The sequence below is a fragment of the Sturnus vulgaris genome, chromosome 1, assembly GCF_052056855.1.
Source record: "Sturnus vulgaris isolate bStuVul1 chromosome 1, bStuVul1.hap1, whole genome shotgun sequence".
Lineage (NCBI taxonomy): Eukaryota > Metazoa > Chordata > Aves > Passeriformes > Sturnidae > Sturnus > Sturnus vulgaris.
The window spans coordinates 121575723-121598997 of NC_142243.1; the positions used below are offsets into that span (position 1 = coordinate 121575723).

Consider the following 23275-nt stretch of genomic DNA (forward strand, 5'->3'; position numbering starts at 1 on the left):
GTACATCTTGTACTACAGGGAAGTTTGCAAAAGCAGAAGCCTAGGAGCTGTACCTAGGAATCACTAGTAGACTGCAGATCTTTATACCAATTTTGAATAATGTCCTAAGAATGTCAGAAATACCACTTTTTTTACCTCATCTGATGAGAACTGGCTTATGTTTCCTGGCAAAGAAGGGTGTGTGGTAAAAATAGACACAATCATTTCCAATATTCAGAGGCGTTTCTGTATTCCACTGTTGAATTAAAGGCTTTTTTTTTTTCATTACAAAAATATCTGTCAAGATCAAGTAACAGAAAAATGTAGCATGTTGAAATAATAATTAAAAAGTTAAAGCAATAATTGCGAATCTGTGAGAAAAGTACAAATAGAAGCTGAAAAAAACACCACGAAAAACCATTCAATATTAAAATAGATATATTCCTTTTTATTGTGTCCTTGAAATACAAAATTCCTTTAAGATGTTAGATTACTAAAATAATGAAATTTTGATTTTCTTGCTCAGAAGTACCTTAGTTGATCTAGGAGCCTGAACAATGGATATTAACTGTTAAGAAGAAACTAGCCATTGTTCATCTATATATAAATTGTGAATTTGCAAAATTAAGAGCACTTCACAACCTCTTGAATGACAAAAAGTTGAACAATGACAAAATAAAAGATCACGTAAAATTCTACAAGAGAAATTCACAGACAAGTAATTATTCATAAAAATAGCAGTGCCAAAAATAGTGACATGCAGCTGGCTTAAGAGCATAAACTAAAGAACAACTCTTACATGGTTTTATATTATTACATTAGGACATACTGACAGAGGTATGAAAATCTAATTTGCAAACATGTACACAAATACTAGATGGTTTCCTAAATAATGGAACGTTTAAAAAAGTTTACAATAGCATCTAGCAGCACTAAGTGCCAGCATGAAAATGGAGAACATTCAATCTGTAAATTAAAATAGGAGGAATAATTTAAAAATTACATTTTAGTATTCACATTAGTTCATGATAAATTGAATTTCTTCTTGGGTGCTATAAAATGCCATACTGACTTAATATTTTTCCCTATTTTTTGATGAGAAAAAAGGTGCTTAATTTTTTTTTTAATAGCAGAAGATACTATTGATGCAGCCATAGACATCACCAACTTACAGTCAGAGGCTGATAGTGACCAGCTGAGTCACATCTCAAACGGACGGGTGAGTGCACCAGTTCATCGAGGAACAGCAGAGAAATTCAGGGGGTACCCATGTGCTCCTCCTGCCTGCCCCTGCACCTGCTGTGGGTGCCTCCAGCAGGTACTGCTGGGCTGGCAGGGCAGACCCCCCTGCTGAAGTGGAGAGGTGGGAGAGGGAAGCACAGGTCTGCCTCCCCCACCCTGCCCTGCAACCCATTGTCACCTGAACACTGGCAAAGACCACTGCTGTTTCTGCTTAGATGATTTTGCCTCTTCGTGCTCCGGTGACAGACATTCAGAGCTGCACACTCCCGGGTCCTGCAGCAGAGGAGGTCATCAAAAAGGGTGTTATGCTCTGTGTAATGAAACATTCTCTTCTGGGCACAGCACTCTGCAGCTAGCTTGGCTACAGCTGGGACCTTCGGGGTGCTGCACTCTGTTGTGCTGTCTCAGCTTATTGACCAGGAATACCAACACCATGGGCTTTTCAGTCTTGCTCCATGGAGACTGAGTCACTCCTGGTCAGACCAGCTGCTGACTCTCAATGTTTCCCCTCCTCAGTTGCTGAATACATGGACCAGAAGGGCTTAACCTCTCTGTCCAGCTCCAGCTCTCATGACCTTACATTGGGACAAGAGTTACTTCCTCAGCAGCCGAGGTATGCCAGGGTAGTGATGCATTGCTTACCAGCCAAACCAGGAGCCTGGGTTACCAGGACACAATTCCAGGACAGGCTGGGCAGACCCTGGTTTGCATTTGATTATTTTGGTTCCTGAGCAAAAAGAGCAAGCAACTTTTATCCGGGAAGAATGCTGACCTCTTGTGTGGTGCTCTCTAACTCTGATGCAAGGCCTCCAAGCAGCTTCATAGAGGTTTCCTGCAACTCCTGGGAAAGATTCTGACCCTTTTCTCTCTCTTTTTTTTTTTTTTTTTTTTAATGGAACATATCATGCAGATTTAATTTGCTACTTTGGAGACAATCTAGTTCTTCTTTTAATTTCAGAACAGATACTATACAAATTGATCAGCAATTAATCTCAAACTACTAATGATTTGCATGTACTTTTGGCACAGTCCTATTATGCCCTATCAAATTCTGCAGCAGCCAGTGATACTCTAATTCGAAATCCTAAAAACAGAATACAATTATAAAAAAGAGACTTCTGTTTAAAACAAATACCCACTGTTATTTTCACAGTGCTTCAGGTTTGTTTTAAAGTTGGATGCCAAAGAAGGACTCGTCATAATTGTAGCATGAGACATTTTACAGCTTACATATAAGCAATAATGGAATACAGTCAACAGTGTAATGATATCAACATTCCCTCTCTCAGTAAACCAGGCTCTAATGTCCAAACTGCATTGTGAGCTACACCTGAGTACAGAATAGCTTCTACAGAGTAACTACAGGAGTAAGTAACCTGAGTACAAGAATGTCTCCATAAAAAACAATTTTATTCTGTGGCACAAGGCAGTAATCAGCTTTTGCTGTTGATTAAACGTTGAAGTAAAGTTAAAGTAAAGTTAATCAACTGCAAAGCCCGTTTAACATAAGTGCACTCCCAATTTGAGGACATTATTGATACTATATATGAAGAGAAAATGTTTATCCAATATATCTCACAAAACCACAATTTTCTTCTTGGAGGATTTGGAATGGGGCTGTACCAATCTCTGAAAGTCTTTCTACTGATACTGACACTTGTTTAGGGTATGTGCTTTACACAAACAACTGAAGAGGCTTCTACACAAATAACAATAAATAATTCTTAGTATGCAGGTAGTAGTTTTCATTTATAGGCCATCAAGTGCTCTACAGATGAGTAGAATTTCTGATTTTGAAAGACTTAATCTTGACACATCCCAAAGAGAGATGTCTTTTAGGAACACAAGGGTAGGCCCACGGACATGGCTATTCTACCATAACAATTATCATCTTGGCAAATTGAGATTGGACAGCCATGGGAATTCTCATCAATCTCTGAAGAGATGGCTGGGAAGAGAGACAGGGTCCAAAATCTCAGATTTTGTGCACTAGGAAATTAATTTTCCAAACAAGAGCTGGGCACCCACTGAAGCAGGTTGGGCAGCCAGTGTAAACTTCTGTGGCTGCCCAGGGTTTTCACTTGCTCAAATTTTGGCCCCAGGGAAGAGCCTGTTTTCCAATTTGCAGATGGACAAGTCTGTTTCCAAACACAGGTCACACTACTCTGCCTATGCATAACTTAGGCAAAGTAAAACAATGTTAAAAAGCATTTTTAGATACCACATTTGCCCTTGAAACCCTCTTTCTCTTTTGCGTTTTTGGAGAAATTAAAAAAGCATAAGAAATGGTCAAAATAAATGCACGAATATGTTACTAAGAAACAGTGAGAGAAAGAGAAGCTAATTTTCGAGGTGATAGAAAAATTTCAAACAGGCTTATATATTTTCTCCCTGAAGAATATGCTTTTTTGGGGGACTCAAATGCCAAAATAGATAATTTAGGCTTGATCAGGAGCCTATTAAAATGAACAGAATTTCCCTTCTGGCTTTAAATGACTACAGGAAAGGAATCACATATTTTAATTTTTTTGCACTGCACAAAAAAAAAAAAAAAGGTAAAAGGAGCAAGAAAGCAAAGCATTGAGCCTCAGTACATAAACCTGAAGTTAGAAATGTGTTGTCAGTAAGACATTCTTGTAAATCATCCTCCACCACTCCACACAACTTCCATCACATCTCCCAAATAAAGGGCTAAGACTCTCAAGACCATGAAAGAAATAAAGTAAATATAAAGTTAGGATAATAATCACAGGACATTCTCTCATCCTCTAGAAATAAGCTCCCCCTTTCTTATTATGCTTCTATGAGCAGATGCTGATATTCCTCTAGATGATGGGTGTATGGGACCTCACAATCAAACCCTGTGACAGAGGGCTGCTGAGCCCATTTCCCACATAAGTGGCCTGGATTTGTCCTCTCTGTAAATCCTGCTCATCCCACAGCCAAGAGTATGGGGATGCACCTTGGAGAGATGCTGGGCTATTTACTTGGCCAGACTCTTGTCATGTCACCTCACTTCTCACAACTCAAGCAGGACAAATTGAGGTTGCACGTCCCTGTATCTGGTCTCTACCTCCAGCCCAACGGCTTTTCTCCTTAGAAACAAAGAGGAAGGAGGTAAAAGCAGAGAGAGAAAAGAAAATGTTTCCAAAAACATAAAGCTGAGTGATGAAACAGAGCAAACATGGAGATTAGTGGAAAGCATATAGGCAGCTGCTCAATTTCTTAAGGACCTTAGCTTGTAACGAAAGGCAATATCAACGTCTGGCAGGAGGATACCAAGGCCCATGCGACTGTTATCAAGTCTGACAGCTTTGTTTTCTGCTAGTTCTACATCAAAATGAGACAATAGTATGAAAAGAAACATCTTCATCTCATTCATTGCGAGGAACCTCCCTGGACACATGCTGATCCCAGAGCCAAAGGGCATTAGGAAATACTTCAGTTTTCTTCCTGCCTTGTAGAATGTGGTTTTCTTCTTGCCATTCTCTATGTATCGATCGAACTTATACTCCTGGAAACGAAAGAGAGAGAGACAGCGTGATATCTAACAAGGCGGTTACATGCGCTGCTTTCTTTGCACAATGGTAACGCGTCTGAAACCCAGAAAATAAGATAAAGAGGAAGACAAGGAGCTGACAGCTTCTTCTTTTTAGTTGGTTCCCTCAAGTTTCATTAACTCACATTATCTTCCCTGCAAAGAACACCCTTAAAATCCACTTATTTAGCTTAGTCCTTTTACATCAAGCTCCTTCAACTTCCACATTTCATCCACTGAGTGTCTGGCCTATATTGATTGTAATTAGATTTTGACCGCTTTGTAGCAGGGACAATGAACCTTAGTGGAAGGACAATTTTCTTGTAAAGCATCATATGCACTCAGTGTGGTACATACATCATGAATAAAGATAATCTGCCAAAATCTGCAAATGCCTATGAATAAATTAATGCATTGCACTGATTTTGCTCTTGCAAGCTAGAGCAAAATCCATCCTTCTCTTGCACCGAATGGTGCATATTATTTGAAAACTCCAACACTCTGCAGCCAGTTTTCCTTTCAGTTGGAGATGGTTGCTGCTTAATTTGCCACATCTTACCTTCAAATATTTTGCTGCAGAAGCTGTGAGCAAAGCAGGACAATGCCGGTGACTGACCATTATATATGACCATTTTCAAGTAAGGCTTGAGGTCACACTTGTAACCTACATTCCATAAACTGAACATATTTCTGACTGTTTTTGAGTAGCAGGATCCCTGTTTAGAGATAATTTGTGTTTTTGAATGAAGGAGATCTGGCATCCTCACTCAGTCAATGGCAAATTAACCACTTACAAAACCCTCCTGCATGCTTTGAATAAAAATGACAGGCACTTCTTGCTTATGGTCACTCATTAGCATTTGTCCTGCTTTGCATACATCTGCTATAGCAGCAGCCATTTGGAGCTGGCTGGGAACAAGTCAGTCAGACAGAAACCGACCTCAACTGATTAAAAAACCCCATACCACCATTAAAAATACACTGATACTGATCTACCCATTAGATTAAAGGCTCTGAAAGTCATGCACTCCAGGTCTTGCTGTTGAGAAACAAATGTCGGTGGAGGTGGTCAGTGAGAAAGGGAACAAGCACTACATACACTGGAGGGGATGTAACTTTGGGTGCCAAAGAACAGGATCTTGTTTCACTAAATGGCAGAGGCCTGGATTTTCCACAAATATACAGGTGATTGTATGTCTGCTTCCACTGGCAAGTAATTATTTTCAGTATCTTTGAACACCCCAGCCAAAAGGAAGCATGACTTTATTTTTTTCTGTCAGGAAGTTATTGCTTCATTTGAAGCAGCACAGTAACAAATGAAACCCCAGAATACCATAAGATTTACTTCCTGAATTCTAAATCCTGCTGGTCTAAAAAAGCATCGCTAAATATGAACTGCAGTAGTTTAAAAACCCAATCCAGAGCTCTTCGCTTCACTCAAACATTTTCACAAGGTGCACTTCTGGTGTCTGTAGCAATTAAGAACTGTGTTATTGAACACACAGACACACTGGGTCAAACCTTATGCTTTCTTTGTCATGTTAAGAGCTTTCTGAGACTTGTAATTGCTTTTAACAAAAAATAAATTGCTGTCTAAGGAACAGGGAAAACAAAAAACAAGTGTGAGACAGGAATGTAGCCAACGACAACGACATCAAACTCACTGCTACTGAAGCCTCTTGGGTTGAGTAGCATTTCCTTAAAAGCTAGTTCACTGGCTAAATAATGACTAATTTTTAAAAACGAAGAACTTTCAGCCATGCACAAGGTCTCCTGAAAGAGAACATGGAGGATGACAGCAAGGAAAAGGTCAGAACACTGAACAAAAACAGGCAGTGAAGTTCTGTGTGGACGAGCTGCTACAAGTATTACGAAAACTGAGCAATCTCCAGTGATTGATCTAAGTCTCTTTCTGTCACATACTGTATTTAGCTTTGTTTGGGAAGTCACCATGGAGGGTTTCCTGCAGGGCTGCCTGATATTTACTCTATGGGTTTTGCAGAGTTAATTTACTGAGCTCTACAACTAGCTGAGTTAGAATTTAGATATTGACTTATACACTTTATAGAAAACTGGCTAATTTATTTAGGCCTTAATGGGTGGAGAAAGAGGTCAGAAATATATGCTTACACTTACACAATATGGTGCTAAAGCACAAGATAGCTTGAACTTAAATTTATGTATCCAGGAGAAAAAGCATTGCTACAAAATTATCTCGTCAAGCTGCCTGTTTTCCCAGGAAAAGTTTTCCCTAAATACATGACAAGCTCAAGACTGCACCTTTCAAAAAATTCATTCTCCATCTCTATCTGATCCTCAGTAGTTATTGTTGAAAGCACACTGCATATTTTAAGAACCAAACAGAACAGTGATTTCCCCACTTTTCGAGAGGGGCCCATGTGCTGAAATCGATGTACTGCAATGTGTGGATTGCTCATTCACTATCAAAAAGATAAAATATATGAACTAAAGCTGTACTGTGAAAGCTGAGCAGAGCTGATACTAAGCAGATATATTCAAGCAATGGAAATATGGTAATATATTCCGGCAATTATTGGATAAGGGAGGAGATCAGTTTCCACACTGATGCTTTTGGTCTAGGACCTAAACAAACAGATGGACTTTTGACAAATCAATAACGTTCTCCAAAATAAAGTGTTAAGGATAAAATGAAAAAAAAAAAAAAAGCTGATTTGTTAGCTGTTATCTATCCTTTTTGAAGGATAAAAATATTAATCAACTATTTGCCAATGGATGGATTATTTTTAAAACCCAGATTTTCTCTGCAGGCTTTATCTTCATTTTTGGGTGGGGACAGGCAGCAGAGCTCCCCTGAATGTAATTTTCATTCTCGTGGCTCCAATGTTCATCCCAGTGACTATACCTTATTCCTGCTGACTCCAACATGCTCCACACCTCCTCTCACTGAGGCTGGCAGAGCTCCTACAGAACGAAATGCTGTCCTGCACCAACGAGGCACTTGAATTTCATATCTTCTTTGCAACCTCTCATCCTTATATTCCTGAAAGGGAGAGCTTTACGGAGCAATGTCTTTAACATGGGCTTTCTATAAACATGTAAAAAAATCCAATTCCTTTCTTCTTTGGCTCGAATGCCAAGGATGGAAATCAGCATGGCTGGGAGACAGCCATTTGCTTAGGAAAATAGGGGTGAGGAATGGATGAGGTGCAAGCTCTTGCCTCTCAGGCAGACAAGCCATTTAACCGCCTCAGCGTGCAACCTTGCTCTTTCTTGCTCTTCCTCTGTGGTACCCTGGGCTGGGGACAGCAATCTGGGGAGCAACCTAGCTGAGAGGAGGACTATTCAATTTGCATGCAGGTGGTGAACTTCTGAAGCTGTATTACAGCTGAGGCAGGGTGGATTAATTTCGAGTCTTTGATATTCATTAACTTGAGCGTCAGAGAAAAATACAAGAAGATGACACAATTACCCTCCGAGCTTCACTGCAGAGCAACAGCTTTACAGTCTCAAGTTCACAACACTCTAATTGATCAAGAAGGGGTGAATCCCTACGAAGGGAGGTGAAAAAGCATAAGGCTCAAGTAAGACACTGCTATTATAGGGCTTCAGAGAGTCAATGATGCTTTGCGGGCACTTAGCTAAATGGCCCACATTATTTGCTATTTAAACCACCTTCTATTATTCAGCCCTCCTTGGGTATCAAATGATCCACTGCCAAACAAAGCCCACATTTAGCCTAAAGTTTATGGTAGTCAATGTGCAATTGTCAATTCCTTTGAAAGCAGTCCGCAGTCAGTCTCATCACCATATTTCTCTCTTCAGGCCATGAATCCTTTGACCTGCAGGGCCCTAGAAAATACATCTGAAACTAGGAAGATTTGTTCCACAAGAAAGAACAGCAGTAAAAAAAAACCCAAAACAACCCACAGATCACAAAAGGCTTGGCTGCTGCGATGTGCCTGGAGTAGGAAGGGTAGCATGAGCTGAATGTTTACCTTAGGATCTTCATAGACCTCAGGGTCCATGTGCAAAATCTGCGGGTAAAGGGCTATCCAGTCTCCTCTCCTCAAAACGACTTCTTGATTCCCTTCAAGCTTGAGAACAAAATCCTCTTGGCTGATGCGGATGTTCATGGAGGATGAGCACATTCTTAAACTCTCGTTTAAGGCACTCTCTGCAATAAAACAAAAGGGGGAGGGGGAAAGCATCAGAAATATGGGAGATGACTGGAAGTTATACATGGCTACAGCTGCTGATTCTCCAGGAGTTTAGTAGGGCAGGCTAAAGGAGAAAAAAAAAAAAAAGGAAGAAACCACACAAGCAAAACCAAACATAAAGCAGAGATCAGGAGGAGGCAATACACAACCCCGCAGGGTTGGGGTGGGGCAGTCGGGTTGCTGAACATCCCGAAGTGATTCTCACTGATGGTGATGAGAAATCCTGTCGGTTGCAAGCAGCACCAAGTTCTGGGGGGAAAGTCATTATTCAGCCATCATGTTGAAAACAACACAATCAAAAGACATGAACACTTTATGCATTTACATATATTTTGGTGGTTGCAAACAAATACCAGAGAAAGCATCCATGGAACTGTTTAGCTTGCCTTTTGAAAGATGTTGGATTTAATGGTAGGACTACACATTAGAAATCATTCTGCTTGCTAATTCTGCAGTCATTCTGAGAATTTTAAAATGTATTTTCTTCTCAATGCACAATGCTGCCAAATTATAGTGTCTGTTGTGGTCAGCGTGAATGAAAGCAATTCATTATCTGCCTAGTAATTTTAAGAGAGAAAGACACTTCTAATTGGCCTAGAGGAAACAAAATATAGTCCTTTTAGATTTGGGAAGAGCAAGATTTCTGTCTCCACCATCACATTCTGGAAGGCTCCAGAAGCTGAATGTCCTTGCTTTCCCAGTGGCCTTCACCTTTTGCTCCTAGCACGACAGATTTTATGGCTAATTTCCGGCAATTTATCCTGGCAGTTTGAGGAGGAATTCCTTTGGGAATAATATGCATAATTTGCATAAATCATTCTGATAGCATGTATATCAGCATGTAGCTCCTGTCTAGGGCTGCATCTCTCACTTTGTAATCAAAACTGACTATTTTTCCACCAGCGTGTATGGGCACTGTTATATGTGACTTGATTCCTTCTAATCATTAGTGCGAAAAATAGCCTAAAATAGGGTTTCATTTGCATGTAATAATCCATTTGTGTCTGCATTTATGTTTTGTGATATCAAATAAGCCTTCTCTAAGTGTTCACCAAGGCACTGCCATTGCTGCACCCAAAAGGTTAGCTTATTAGAGACAGTAACTATCCAGTGTAGATGCCTCCGAAAAAAATAATAACAAACGTTCTTTCACTAAAAATTAAATCTGGTGCAGCATGCATAGCAAATAAAGTGGCCCTGGATGCTTTCTTGCAGGAGGTTTTTCCTTAAGCATGCATTTGTCTAAAGAAATGAGGCTGCGGTCAGCTTTGTGTGGCCAGCGCCGTGATTCAATGTGACGTACAGTGAGTCTGTGCATATTCTTTTGGACTGCCTTCGTTACTATAATCAGGCAGAGTCAAATCGGCTTGTTGGTGACGAAGCCAGAAAAGAACCCTGGTTCCAGAAGATGGCCTCTACTGCGGATAGCCACAAGGCACCTGACACGATAGATTTCAACTGGCAGCGCTCTGGCAACAAAACTTTACGCGGTACAAAAGAAGGGTCCAGCCTCGGCTCCAGACTGCCTTCAACCTGCAGAAAATGAAACTGGTAGCTTTGCATCAGTCCACCATTTGGAAGTGGTGGTGACATATGTAGAGATGGCAGAAATCAAATGAGAAAGAGGGAAGGAGGGAGGAAAAAAAAAAGAGAAATAATTATAAAGTGCCGTGGCAAAATAGCAGGTTTACGTTTAACCACCCAAGCAATGCGGTCACATCCTATCGGTGGACATCCTCCCAGAAAGCGCAGCAGTCCCTGCCCGCTGCCGGATCTCAAATGACAATTGGGCAGCATATCTTATGCAGAAGTTAATCACAATAATGGAGCACAAAGTGTGGCTTAGCAGTCAGATCGTAAATGACAAATCTGCTTTACCTTCCAGTACCAGTTATGTGTGGAAGGCGAGCTTGGCTCTCGCTCTGAGCGATCATGCCGATAATCATTAGATGACAAAAGTAATGAGTCACATTATGATCAACAAAGGAGAATGGAGCTTATATGGCTTTGCAGGCTCGCATTAAAAAAATAGACAGTCAGCTTTCCACAAATGCCAGAGCTATACATTGAGAGGAATGACAACTGCACAATAAAACTGCAGCCTTTACTTGCAGTTGTCATAGTTCAGCAGACACCAGCCATCGCTGCTGACAGACCAGCTGGGTAGCTTGGGAGGCCTTCCATTCTGCACCGTGAGGTACAGTAAATTATCCAGCATGGTAGAGCAACATCTGTTTCTGTGCTTGTGCCGAACAAACAAGGCAATTTAAAGCATACCAAGGGATAACCAAGCAGCAAATGAACATGACCCTCATTTTTTTTCCCCCTTCTTACACACACGAGATGCTAAACTTCACTGTGCAAGCGCTACATAAAGAAGCCAGGCTGTTGTTTGATAAGGTGTTGTCAGAGAGATTTTACATATTTTCTAGAGAGAGAAGGAGGGGGGAAGAGAGAGAGATATCTCTCATAGTATTGTTATTCTTAGAATCCTCCCACTTCTCTCTTCATTTCTCTTATACTAAAGCTAGCACTCAGCTTCCAATTCATTCTAGACTTTTTTTTTTTAACTGTTTCAATATACTTATAAATATTCAGTCTTTAAACCCTAATTTGCTATACTTAGTTCACATGCCTTCAAGCATTTGTCTTCCAATTTCCACTGAATAAATGCGTACTAATGAGAAATAGAGCAAGCTGCTGAGGCAAAGCTGGGTGACTTGAGCCTGGCCTGCCACCAGCTTGTGATAGGCAGGCAAATTGAGTTAAAATGAAAAGTCTTGTCAGCTGAAATACAACATGGTAGCCAAACAGCAAGCTGTCAATCATCCAGCCAAAACAAGGGACTGCAGGTAATAAAAGGTCATTGCGAATCATAAGTGCATTTGGCTTTCGTTGGCAAGTTAATTTTAATTAAACATGATCTCTATCTGTAAATGTTTTATAAAACTTATTGTGCAGTAATGGATTGTTAATTTTACACTAACACAGAGCAGGTAATAGGGTGCAATAATTATTAGAGTGTATTGTAGGAAAATAGCTATTGAGTATGCAAATATTTGGGGGGGTCATTTACCCACGGGCATCATGGTATGCCAACACAAACGATAATCTGAAACAAGTACATCTGCATCTTACTCAGAACTAAATGGTACTGCCCAGCCCATTTCAGAAAAATATATTTATTCCTTTCAATTCAACCAATGATTTTAATGCTTAGCCTTTGTGTTATGACTACACACTCTGAATTAGCTCCTTTTGGGTCCCTACCCTTTCTTGTGTACAAAACAATTTTTCAAGCTGTGCTCTTTTTGCAGGAATATCTGAGATTCAGCAATGACCTGGGGCAAGAATACTTCACCATATAAATGAATGGACTAATATTAAACAAACGAACTGACTAAACATGCCTAGCATTAAACATGCACTAAGTACATATCTGCTTTACCCTGGGCATTTCCATTATAACCAGTTTAACTGACAGACCATTCTTATGTGTCCTTTACCATATTAGAGCTCTGCTGTGAGCCATAATGTCTAATAATGTATGTTACTCTGTGCACACAAGTAAGTTTGGATTTCAGAATTGTGTTATGTAGACAGCACAAAGGGTGCCGCCCAGAAATGCCATCAGAAAAAGATAGTCAGGGCCAAAATTTGCTAATTTGATTTTGGGTTGAACATGTTTTGCATTTTGGTTTGGTTTGGTTGTTTGGTTTTGGTTTTTTTTAATGAAATAATCATGTACCTGAGCTTAGAATTTAGGAGTAAATCAGGCCGTGTTGTTCCCTAGACCCAAACAATCTGACCATAATAACAATGCTACTTCCTGAGAAAGAGTTTTTGTGCTTCTTCTCCATAGCATGAAGAATCAAAACCGTCTCTTGTTATAGTAGGCCAAAAAGAGGACGGAGAATCAGAGCACTTAAAACAGGAAAATGAGATGACAAGGTGATGAACATGCAAGCATCCCACCTGGTCTGCCTCACTCGAGAGCAGGGACACAATCCCAGTTTCCTACGCTCCAGGTTGGCACAGAAGGAATGGAAGGAGCAAAAGCTCAGTCTTGGAGGTTTGGGGTCAGTGGCCTTCCTGCAACAGGGGAGCTCTTGGTGTGCAAGCAATGCAATTTGGGACCTTCGTCCCTCCTACACATTTATTAACAAATAACAAATTTCCCCTTTCCACTGAAGCATGACTAATTCTCTTATGGTACAGATTTTTTTCTATATTATTATTTTATGGGACAGTATCCAGCCCTTTATGACTTAAGTGCCAGAAGAACTGAAATCTAGCTTCTGTTCATATCACATTATGTTTAACATGATTATAAAATTTAACAAAAGTGTTACAAGAATACTACAAAGTAGGATGTTGCACTTCCCTCTCAACACATAAATCAAATGCTACCAAGGTACTTCAAGACTGCAAGAAGCAGAGGAATGACACAGCTAATGTTTTTAAACTGTTCATACTGTTTTGCACCAGATGGTTTTAGTGAACTACATGGTTTTATTTTCCCTATCCCTACACTTTTGGGAAGCCTTTTCTCCCCCCCTTTTTTTCATGGCCATTCCCATCTCAGTCTATAAATGTAAACTAAATTATCTTTTGATCTTCTTGATGCTTGGTAACTTATTTATTGGTGTATGCTAGCTCTGATGTGAAGTAGTTTTATTCGTGTTCCTTAGAAGTCCATTAAATGCTTAGAAAAACAGAATTGTCATCCAATACCTCCTCTATTTCAAAAATATTCTCCATTGTTAGAGATAAATTTGCATCAAAAGAGCCATGACTGCAGATGTAACCAACTTAGTAGACAGACTCACAATATGTAAGATTAATATTAATATTAACGCTCTAACACAAAGGAAATGGATCAGACTCAATTTTATATTTGTACTAATCAAATCAACTTTGCATACAGATTCTTGAGACATGCCACACTGGATGACCTTGGAGAATGGCAGCTATTACAAGGATCCAAACCAGGCACTGAATGCACTATTCCACCACCATCCCTTGACACAGCTTTCTTTAAGAGTGGAGCATCAGTTCAGGTCATGAGCTACCAAGACCTATGGACACGAGCTTGTTTTGAACACAGGATTGGTTTTGGTATTTAAAAACAGACGATTATTGAACCTTTAATCTTTTAATCAGCTGTTGTCTGCCCTTGTTAACACTAACTGTGGAGACTTACAGATGTTTAAAGCTTAGGTACCTACCTGCTACACCCTCTTTCCTCCCTTGGGCTATTTTCACCATTTTTCTTGCCAGTGTCTGCACTACCAAATGAAGTGAAACCATGAGCTGATGCTCTGAAGGCCTATACAGGTCCTGATTCAAACAACTTCCAATGACCACTGGCAAGAGTCTCCTTTTGAACCCTGGATCCAGAACTGTAGTTCCCTTAAAGCTCCATCTTTTGAACAAAGTACTGAAAACACCATTTCTCCTCTGCAAATTTTTATCGTCTTCTTTTTCATTTGGAGGCATTGCCCAACAGAAGCCTGCTTTAGAAGCCTTTTTTGTTTTGTTAAAGGGAGAAAGAAAGAAATTGCTTGCAGATAAAATACATTTGCAGTTTAAATACACAATCCCACTTTAATTTCAGAAAAGGGTCTTTCTTGGCAGTACCATACAGAAGTATTTGAAATGCGTTAACACTTCGGCAGATGCTCAGAATCAAACAACTTAATAGGCATCAACTTTTTTTCAAATAATTGCAAAGCTTCGATTTAGCCTTTTGCATACCTTGCATAGTTAATTACCTAGGCTTTAATGTTTACATGCAATGAGAGTATCTACAGCTATAAACTACATAATTTATAATTGATGTAAATGGGTGTTATTATGTCAATTAGGCAGCTGTGTCCTCCACCTTCTCAGTAAACAGAAATGAGTGATAAACCGAGTTTGCTGGGAGAGCCCCTCTTCTCTTCCTAACAGATAAAAATAAATTACCTAGGTAGACCAGGTTGTCCAATTGTTCTCTGGTGAGGTGGATGTTATATGTGGGCCCTCTCTTTTGACCTGTTGACTGCAGCAAATGGTCAATCTCGTCACGCACCGCTGCAAGAGCTTCTGGGTGCCGCAGAAGATAATACATGGCCCAGAATGTAGCTGGAATCGTGTTTCCCACAGAGGCCCACAGGAAGGCAAAATGATGTGCTGGGAGAAAATAAGTGAAAAGGAAGATTAATAGCGTTTATTACACTGATTAGATTTGCAGTGTGCTAATTAAAAGATGTTAGGACACAGACCCAGCCAAGGATCAGTGAATGCTAATGAGGACCAATAGGCTTCTGAAGTCTAATTTTCTGCTTAATGAGAATAGTTTGAAATGTAATGTCGGGGGGGGTGGGGGGAATAAGGGGAGGAAATGCAGCTCAGTTATAATCTTTCTCATTATCACCATTAAGTATCTTGTTTTACCACCTCAGCACAAAAAAAAAATCAATTATCATAGAGGGTTGTTTCAGAGTAAAACATTTTATCATTAGCCAATTAGAAAGAACATAAAAAAATTTCAAGGTCGCCATTTTGCCTTTTTATTTCAAAGGTCTATAGTAAATTATTTTATTTTAGACAAGCAATCATTCATAAGTTTCCTACCTGCTTTGTCATAATCTCCAAGCAGCTCATATTTCTCAAATATATCTTGTCTGGCTTGGACCACTTTTGACCCTCCCAGCCATTTTGTCATGTTCTGAAGTAAAAAATGATGTATAAGCTCCTTCCGAACCTTCTTGGTAGCTCCTAGCAACTCAATTGGTATGTTTGCAGCTAAATAGGGAAAGCTGGCATCAAACTTGATAAATTTGTCTCTGATTTCACTAATAACTTTGTGGCCATCTGCAGCAGGAACTCTTCCATATAGTGTTACAAAACTGGCTTCAAACATTACAGAGCAGCAGAATTTGTACATTTTTTCTGTTTCCCAATCTGTTGCTTGTGAGCATTTCCATTCAAATATATCCTGGAGATTTTTCATCATGTGGTCAGAAATGATATCCAAAGGCTTGCCTTGTAGATACTGGTAGATTCTGTGCAGGTTTTCCTTGAGTTCAGGGAATTTTCCTTTTGACAAGGCTGGGTAGTCAAAAGTTTTGGATGCCATTTTATTAGCGAATTCATGAAATTCAAGTTGCTTGCTATTTCGGATGACATAGACATATTGAAATGGGTCCATGATAAAGGTAATATATCTACCTGAATAGAAGAACAGGAAATAATTAGAGACACGTGCACTTTTATAATCTGATGATGCTTCCAGAAGCAATAACTGAAAATAAGCCAAAGTCTGTGAAAAAATAATGCAGGAAAAAAAACAACCCAAAAAGAGGAATAAATCTACAAAGAAAAAAAGAAGAAAAAATGATGAAACAAATATTATTTAGATTTGCTTTGTGAGGATGCAGACTCCATCAGTGTACGCTTTGCAGGCTCTTCTAAAATACGTGTGAAGCCATTTCCATGTAGATGGATCTACTGTTTGTGCCAACAGTTGTGTGTGATCCCCTCAATTGTGGTGCTCTGAAATAAATCGTTTACTACTCTGGTCTAATTCATGAAAATACAGTGTGGAGTCATAGCAACATTTGGAAACTGTAGGTTTTCACCAGCAGAAAGGGAGAAACACACACATTTCACCTGCACAGAGGAAAGTGAATGACAGGCTAAAGTGGAAAACATGCCACCTAGGCAGTTTTTTCCCAAGTAGATGACACAGGAACTCAAAGCCTGTCAGTTACAGTTTTAACTGCATCCTGCAATCCCCCAACAATTAAAGCTCCTCTCACATCTGGCTCTTTCCCCCCGAAGCTTTGCTAACTCTTTGTTAAGAATGTGCTCAGTACCCCTAACATGACTATCTTTGTTCATGAATGTGAAGTCACAGCCTACAATGCAGCAGGCACCATTTTTAGCATGGGCTCCACTTTGGGATACACTCTGTCCCAGGGCTAATATCCATTGTGTCAGAGTGCACCACCCAACTTCCTGCCCTTCCCAGGGTCCTCAATGAGGTGACACAGTGATACCTTCAGCTCCTTGTACAGAGGGATAGGATTGCATCAAGTGAAATGCTTTTTCAGTTTGTTCCTGCCAGAGAAGTCCTGCACTTTCTCCCTAAACTTCAAGTCAACTGCTGAAGAAAAGCATTTGGAGGAACTACTATGAATCAAAATGCTAACACTGCTAAAGCTCAATTAAGTCTTAGCTCTTTATAGATGGTTCTAAATTTAGCATTCCTGATTCTTACCTTGAATGAGAGGTGCATTAGGGAAAAAGGGTACCTATTAAAATGTACACTTTCTCTTTGAAATATCCCAGTCACAAACTCAGGGAAAGAGCAAAGCTTCCAGCATTTACAGTCTAATTCTGTCTCCCTAAAGGGACAAATCTCCTTTGATTTTAATGGGAACACTACATGCTTAACTGCGGACCAAATTTGGCTCTGTGACAGATGTCCAGAGATAAAGTAGTCACTACCACTAAAAATGTCAAGTATCCATGGTTACCATATAGTGATATCTGAATTATCATAGTTATTTCATATTCTGATTTATATACACACACAGTGCTCTATGGTATCTGGCTACACTCTGGACTTCCTCTACAATTACCAGCTGCCATAATTCCCCTCCCAATTACATCAAATGCAATCCCAGTGAACTAGTAAGGAAATGTAAAGGATATATCAAGACAGAATTTGAACCCCTTTTTTTTTTTGTCAACAGTGTGTCAAGGTTTTTACGATACTCATGGATTTTGTTTTACTGTAACATAATCAACCATAGCCATAAATTTAATTTTAAAGAATACTGAGAAACCAGCATGAAAGATCATGAATTCTCAGTCCTCTTTTTTGACCTCGTCTGATTACAGAGGTTAACAGGAATTTTTAGTCTTGTCCCCTGCAGTATCTTTGTTTAGAGTCCTAGAATTACTCTCTCTTTCCAGCTTTCACCTACTTTCACGCTCTTTATTGAGGCTACCATCTTTGTGATCAAAGCTTGGAAAGAATGCCCATTGGAGCAATTTTTAATAAATAGATTTGGAGTGTTATTAACCCTAAAGATGAAAGCTGGCTTCTTAACTTTGCATTTACAGGGTAAACAATTTAAGTTAAGATTTTTAATTAATATTAATTTAAACCATCTGTCCACCATCTGCTTATTTCTGATGCAAAATATGAGTTTCTTTGTGATCTTTAATCAGACACTTAGCAAACGCACATTAATTCTTATCATTTTTAAGTAAGAAAATGATTTTCAGCAAATGAGTTTTCAGACAAACAAACTATTTTAGTAATAATTTTAAATCAAAACTCACTCACAACTACCACATACTTTGAAAAAAAAGTCCCTGAGAAAAAGAATATTACAGATCCTGTTTTTATTATTCTCATCAGGTTCCTGGTAGCAAAAAGTAAGTATGTACCAAAATATAATTCATTTTGTAGAATCATTTCAGGCTCCAGACCACATCACTGCAAGTCAACAACATATATAAGCACATAAACCAAAATATTTCTTGTTGCTGCATTTAGTAAGGGTCTAGTTAATCAGAAAAATGGAACCCCCCTATAACAAAGGCAGCTTGTTTATGTATGCCATCGAAAATCTAATTTTAGATCTCTTAATTAGAAAAGTACTAAAACCCAGGGCTATTAATGGCAGTTAGAAAGTTGTGAGAGTGGGTATGGGAACCTTTGACAATTACAGTAATCCTTGCACACAGATGCACTTACACTGCTTACCCCGGTCTCCTCCATACAGGAACAGATTGCTAATTACAAAACCATGCCCCAACACCTCCTCTACACCCTGAACGGCAAACATCCGAAGTGGAACAAACTTTCTCACCTCAAGTTATGATTTTAAATTTTTTACGTGCCAATATGGTCCTTAATTTTGCTTTTAAAATCCTGTCCTTGTCCCCAGTGAGGTTTGTTCCCACTGATTGTCCCTGATGGTGTCAGAGACCAATAAATTAAAACCTTTCATAAAGTTTTCAGTTACTGTTTGGTATTTTAAAATGCAGCTTCCCCCTCTACTCGCATGTCTTTCCACTGCAGCTACTGCTAAGAGAATCTTTGGAAAGTAATCTTTTCTGAAATCAATCCAAAGTCTTCATACTCATGAGTTTCCACCAGAGTACTAGAAAAGGTAATGTCGAATCAGCCAAGAGTGGAGGCATACTACAATCTCCACAAATCAGAGAGCCTTAAATATTGAAGGTATTTATTTGGAAACCACTACAGACTAAGCTTTCCTTGTTAGTTTGTAAAAAAACCCTTCAACACCAAAAACTAAATAGACATGTACATATAGAAATGTCACACTCCAATTCACAACAGTTTAAGTCACTGAACTATTTTATTTAATACAGTAAAAACAAGTCAAAACAAGAGATGTATCCCTGTTTCTGCAAAAAGCCCTCTGATTTTTTTTAATGGCTACAGAGAATTCATACTTCACTATCCAATTCTTCAGTCTGCTTTAAACCCATGCTGCAAATAGCGTGGTTATCTCCATTTAGTTTCTTCCTAGAAGTAGAAGATTGATGTGGAAAATATGAAAATTGTCAACTTTGGTAAATCTGAGCACAGAAGCCAGTATTTGTATGATAGTTAAGAAATTACTCTAATAATGCATTCTGGAGCATTTTAATGCTAATGATGAAAGACAAGCATTTCAGATGGCATCTAATGATGGATGTTATTTCAGTAATGCTTGCAGCAGGTTTCAGCCTGGTAAGGAGTTAATGTAAATTACCTTTTGCCTATGAGAGAAAAATGTGATATGTTACTGTAGGTGTATCATGCTTTAAAGAAAAGAATGACTTAGCAGCAGTATTTGAAAAGGCAAATGTGCTTAGTAAAAACCACTAGGATTATTTTATTAAAAGGTGAGTTAGTCTCAGGGAAAATGTTTCAGGGTTCATTATCACTCCTATCAGCTTCAGAGGAAAAGGACATAAAGTTTAATCCCAAGAAACAACAGCAAAACTGTTTCAAGCTCTTTAATTTCTTACCTAGCTGTCTGCCTATGCTGCTGACCCTTAACAAGCAGAGAGGCTTGGGAAGTACGATCATCTCAACGCAGTCTCTCTCCCTCGTTCCACTCCTTATTCTTTTCTTTTCTGATCTTTTTTTTTTCCCCCAAGACTATTGCATTTACGTAATCGTCCTCTTATTAGGGAGATTCTGCTGAACTGCTGACAATGATGTACAGTGGTGCTGCGCTGGCATGACGTTTGGGGAAAACGATTCTGCTGCACCACCACACAAAACCAATTAGAGAACTATTTTCTGCGACAGGTCAGGAATTTACATTGTTTCTCATAGAAAGATGTGCTTTTTAATTTCTTTATTAAGATGACATCCATGTCCCTTGCGACTTTTAGGGATGACAATCATTTGCTCATCACATGGGAAAGTACAATCAGCAAAATCGCATTACCAGTACGGGGCAATGCCAGAAACTCCGAGCATCGTTCCGCATTTTCCAAATGAGCTAGTTTGAGAACCAATAATTAGAACAATATATATTGATAGAATTTTTTGACAGGACCTTTAGACATCCACCAGGGGGGTAAAGTAATGATAGTCCACTTGCAGCTGGCTACGCTATGTTTGCCGAGCGCAGAAACATCATCTTTGTCAAATCAGTAAGACATACAGAAATGCTGCGTGCCTTCAGATCAGGACACGATGGCAGATACTAACTAGCTTTGGTTTCTTCCTTGACTTGAGGATGACAAACTATTTCTCTTCAGTGAAGTCCTGACGGTCAGCAATTTTGTACCAAAAAAAGAGAACTTAAAGTGGTGTCTCTGTTGTGATCAATTCACAAAATCAAACATTTCCCTGCACGAGACTGAAATAATATCCAAAACTAACTCCATTTACCTCAGTTTTATCGAGGGAGGCTTGGCCCAAAACACTTAAACATGAGATTATCTGAGATGGAATTTGGTTTATCATGGAAACAGAAATTTCTGAAACTAGATTACACTCATAGATTGCTTAAACACAAACTTCTAAACACAGTCTTACATAAAATAATAAAGAGACAAAAGAAATAAATACTTGATCAAACACTTTTAAGATTCTGAAGTATGACTGTATTTGGTTTTATGAATACACTAAGATAATATCTGAATTATAGTTATTAATTGGTATTTGTAAGAAGCCAAATCTCTATTACAGTGTGAATTCAAATTAACAATAAAAAAGATTGTATTTCAACAAGAACTGGTTTTGTACTGTGCCAAACTCACTTTCAAGTTGCAAAAAATCGGATCATACAAGTTTCCAAAAAAAAAAAAAATCCTGAATGAAATTTTGAAAAATCACGTATTTAATACAGGAAAAATTATCTTCAAAAGGAACAAAAGGAACGATTTTTTAAAAGGAAGAAAAATTTTATTAATTAAACACATGGATTGCAATTAAATTAATTGGCTTTTAAAAAAAAATAATTCCAAAATATTGCCTATATGTAACTATAAAGCTAATGCTACTGTCTTAGAATTAAAAAGCAAATTTTATACTTTACACTTAACATGTTTTTTTCAAACTCCCTTAAACTACAGGAATAACTAAAAATTATATAGACTAAAGTTGATCATTTGAACAAGGATATCAGCATGTAAAGGTGAAGAAGATGGTTATAACCATCTATACTAATAAGAGCTTGCCTTTCTGAACACAAGAAAATACCAGATTTTATACCGACTTGAGTAAAAAATAGATCTCTATAGATAGATGTAAATTTATATATTTAACTTTCATTCAGGATTTTAGTTTTATTCTGTGTTTTTCTTCCACAGCTAAGTGTCTATGTGAAATCACTCAAATGTTTGTATTCAATCTAGCTTAGTAATACAGTTATAAATACAGAAAGCAGCAAGGTTTTATCATACTTTATTACATTATTTTCAGCAAGCATGATCAGAGTAAGAGGCTGGCAACGGAAAGTTTCTATGTTCCAGTCCCGATTGTATCACTGAGTCAATGTGTCATTCATTCCCTTGTGTTCCTGTCAACCAGTTGTAAAATGTGTGAGAACAAATTCTGCACTTTTTTTCTTAAGTGTTTTCTAAATTTAATCCGATATTTTTCTGTGCAATGTCAAGATGATGTTAGTTCTCTCTTCTATAGGAAAAAACCCACCAATACACAATTAATGTGCTGGCAAAATCTATGTTCATACAGTACATACCTACAAAATCTGTCAAAATACATATATACTTGGAGATGTAAATAAATCCACACATTGATAGTGATATTTTAAAGACAATTATCATGCCCACAATATATGTAAATTTGAGGGATTTTTATGGGTCTGTGCTAGAGAAAAATGTTTTGGGTTAAGGAAGATTCTAAACTAAATATTTGGATTAGTATTTAACCTCACTGACAGAAAAAATCAAGATACAAACTAAAATATTTCTCACCAGCAATATGTACAGTGAAAATATCTCCAAATTTCTTTTGTTGATCCAGTAAGAATTTGTAAGCATCTTTTCTAAAAATCAAAGCTTTCCCAAGGTAAGGAATCCAGCCATTTATTAGTGGGGGCTCTCCAGTCTTTCTGTTAAAAACAGAAAAAAAAAATAAACAGGAGTTAACTTTGGCATGAGAGCAACTTATTTTTATATATACATATATTACACTTAAACCCATCATTTACATCTATAATTCCTGCAATGTATAATATGTTGTACAGAAAGTTCTTCAGATATGATGGCAGGTTAAATCTAATCACACCTCTGAGCACTGAAGGCTCCATGTGGTGATTAGGAAAAATAAGTGAGAGAAATTGAGACGCATTTAACTACAGGTCGTCCAGTTATTACCATCAAGTTATGAACACAGAAAAATGACATTCAGTAGAAAAGCTCCCAGCAAAGAGTAATCTCATTTTCAATATTTGGTGTGTCAGAGGAAGATGTATTGGAAGGCAATTATGACAGATTTAGGTAAATAGGACGCCGACATACCACACAAGTATCCTTACAGATAACGTTTTAGTAATTTCAGCTTACCAGCAAAGAGAACAGCCATTCTACATTCTAACTAAATATCTTTAAAATATAGGGTAATAATACAGGCTGAACATTAACTGTAATAAATCTTAGTCTCTTTATATTTATAGTCTAAGATAGAAATGCGTCTGGACAGTTTAAGAAGAAATTCCAGGTACTGATGTTTGCATCCCAGTTTAAAAAAGCAGCCATGGTGGTTAGTTATCTTTACAGAATAGTATAAAACACCTTTTAAGACTCTACTAAGTTACATTTT

At 38.4% G+C, this 23275-nt stretch overlaps 1 protein-coding gene across 2 annotated transcripts in view; it reads right to left on the bottom strand.

The window, feature by feature from the left end:
* Nucleotides 1–399: 399 nt before the first annotated feature.
* The window catches only part of CYP7B1 (cytochrome P450 family 7 subfamily B member 1), a 125329-nt gene continuing 102453 nt past the window's right edge, over nucleotides 400–23275 (bottom strand). For both annotated transcript variants that reach the window (XM_088175619.1, XM_088175622.1), the window contains exons 2-6: nucleotides 22429–22565; nucleotides 15577–16173; nucleotides 14926–15132; nucleotides 8737–8915; nucleotides 400–4735 (exon numbers count right to left, since the gene is read on the bottom strand). In XM_088175619.1, the coding sequence (XP_088031745.1) occupies nucleotides 4439–4735; nucleotides 8737–8915; nucleotides 14926–15132; nucleotides 15577–16173; nucleotides 22429–22565 (1417 nt within the window). In that variant the 3' untranslated portion in view covers nucleotides 400–4438. The remainder of the gene's footprint in view (nucleotides 4736–8736; nucleotides 8916–14925; nucleotides 15133–15576; nucleotides 16174–22428; nucleotides 22566–23275) is intronic.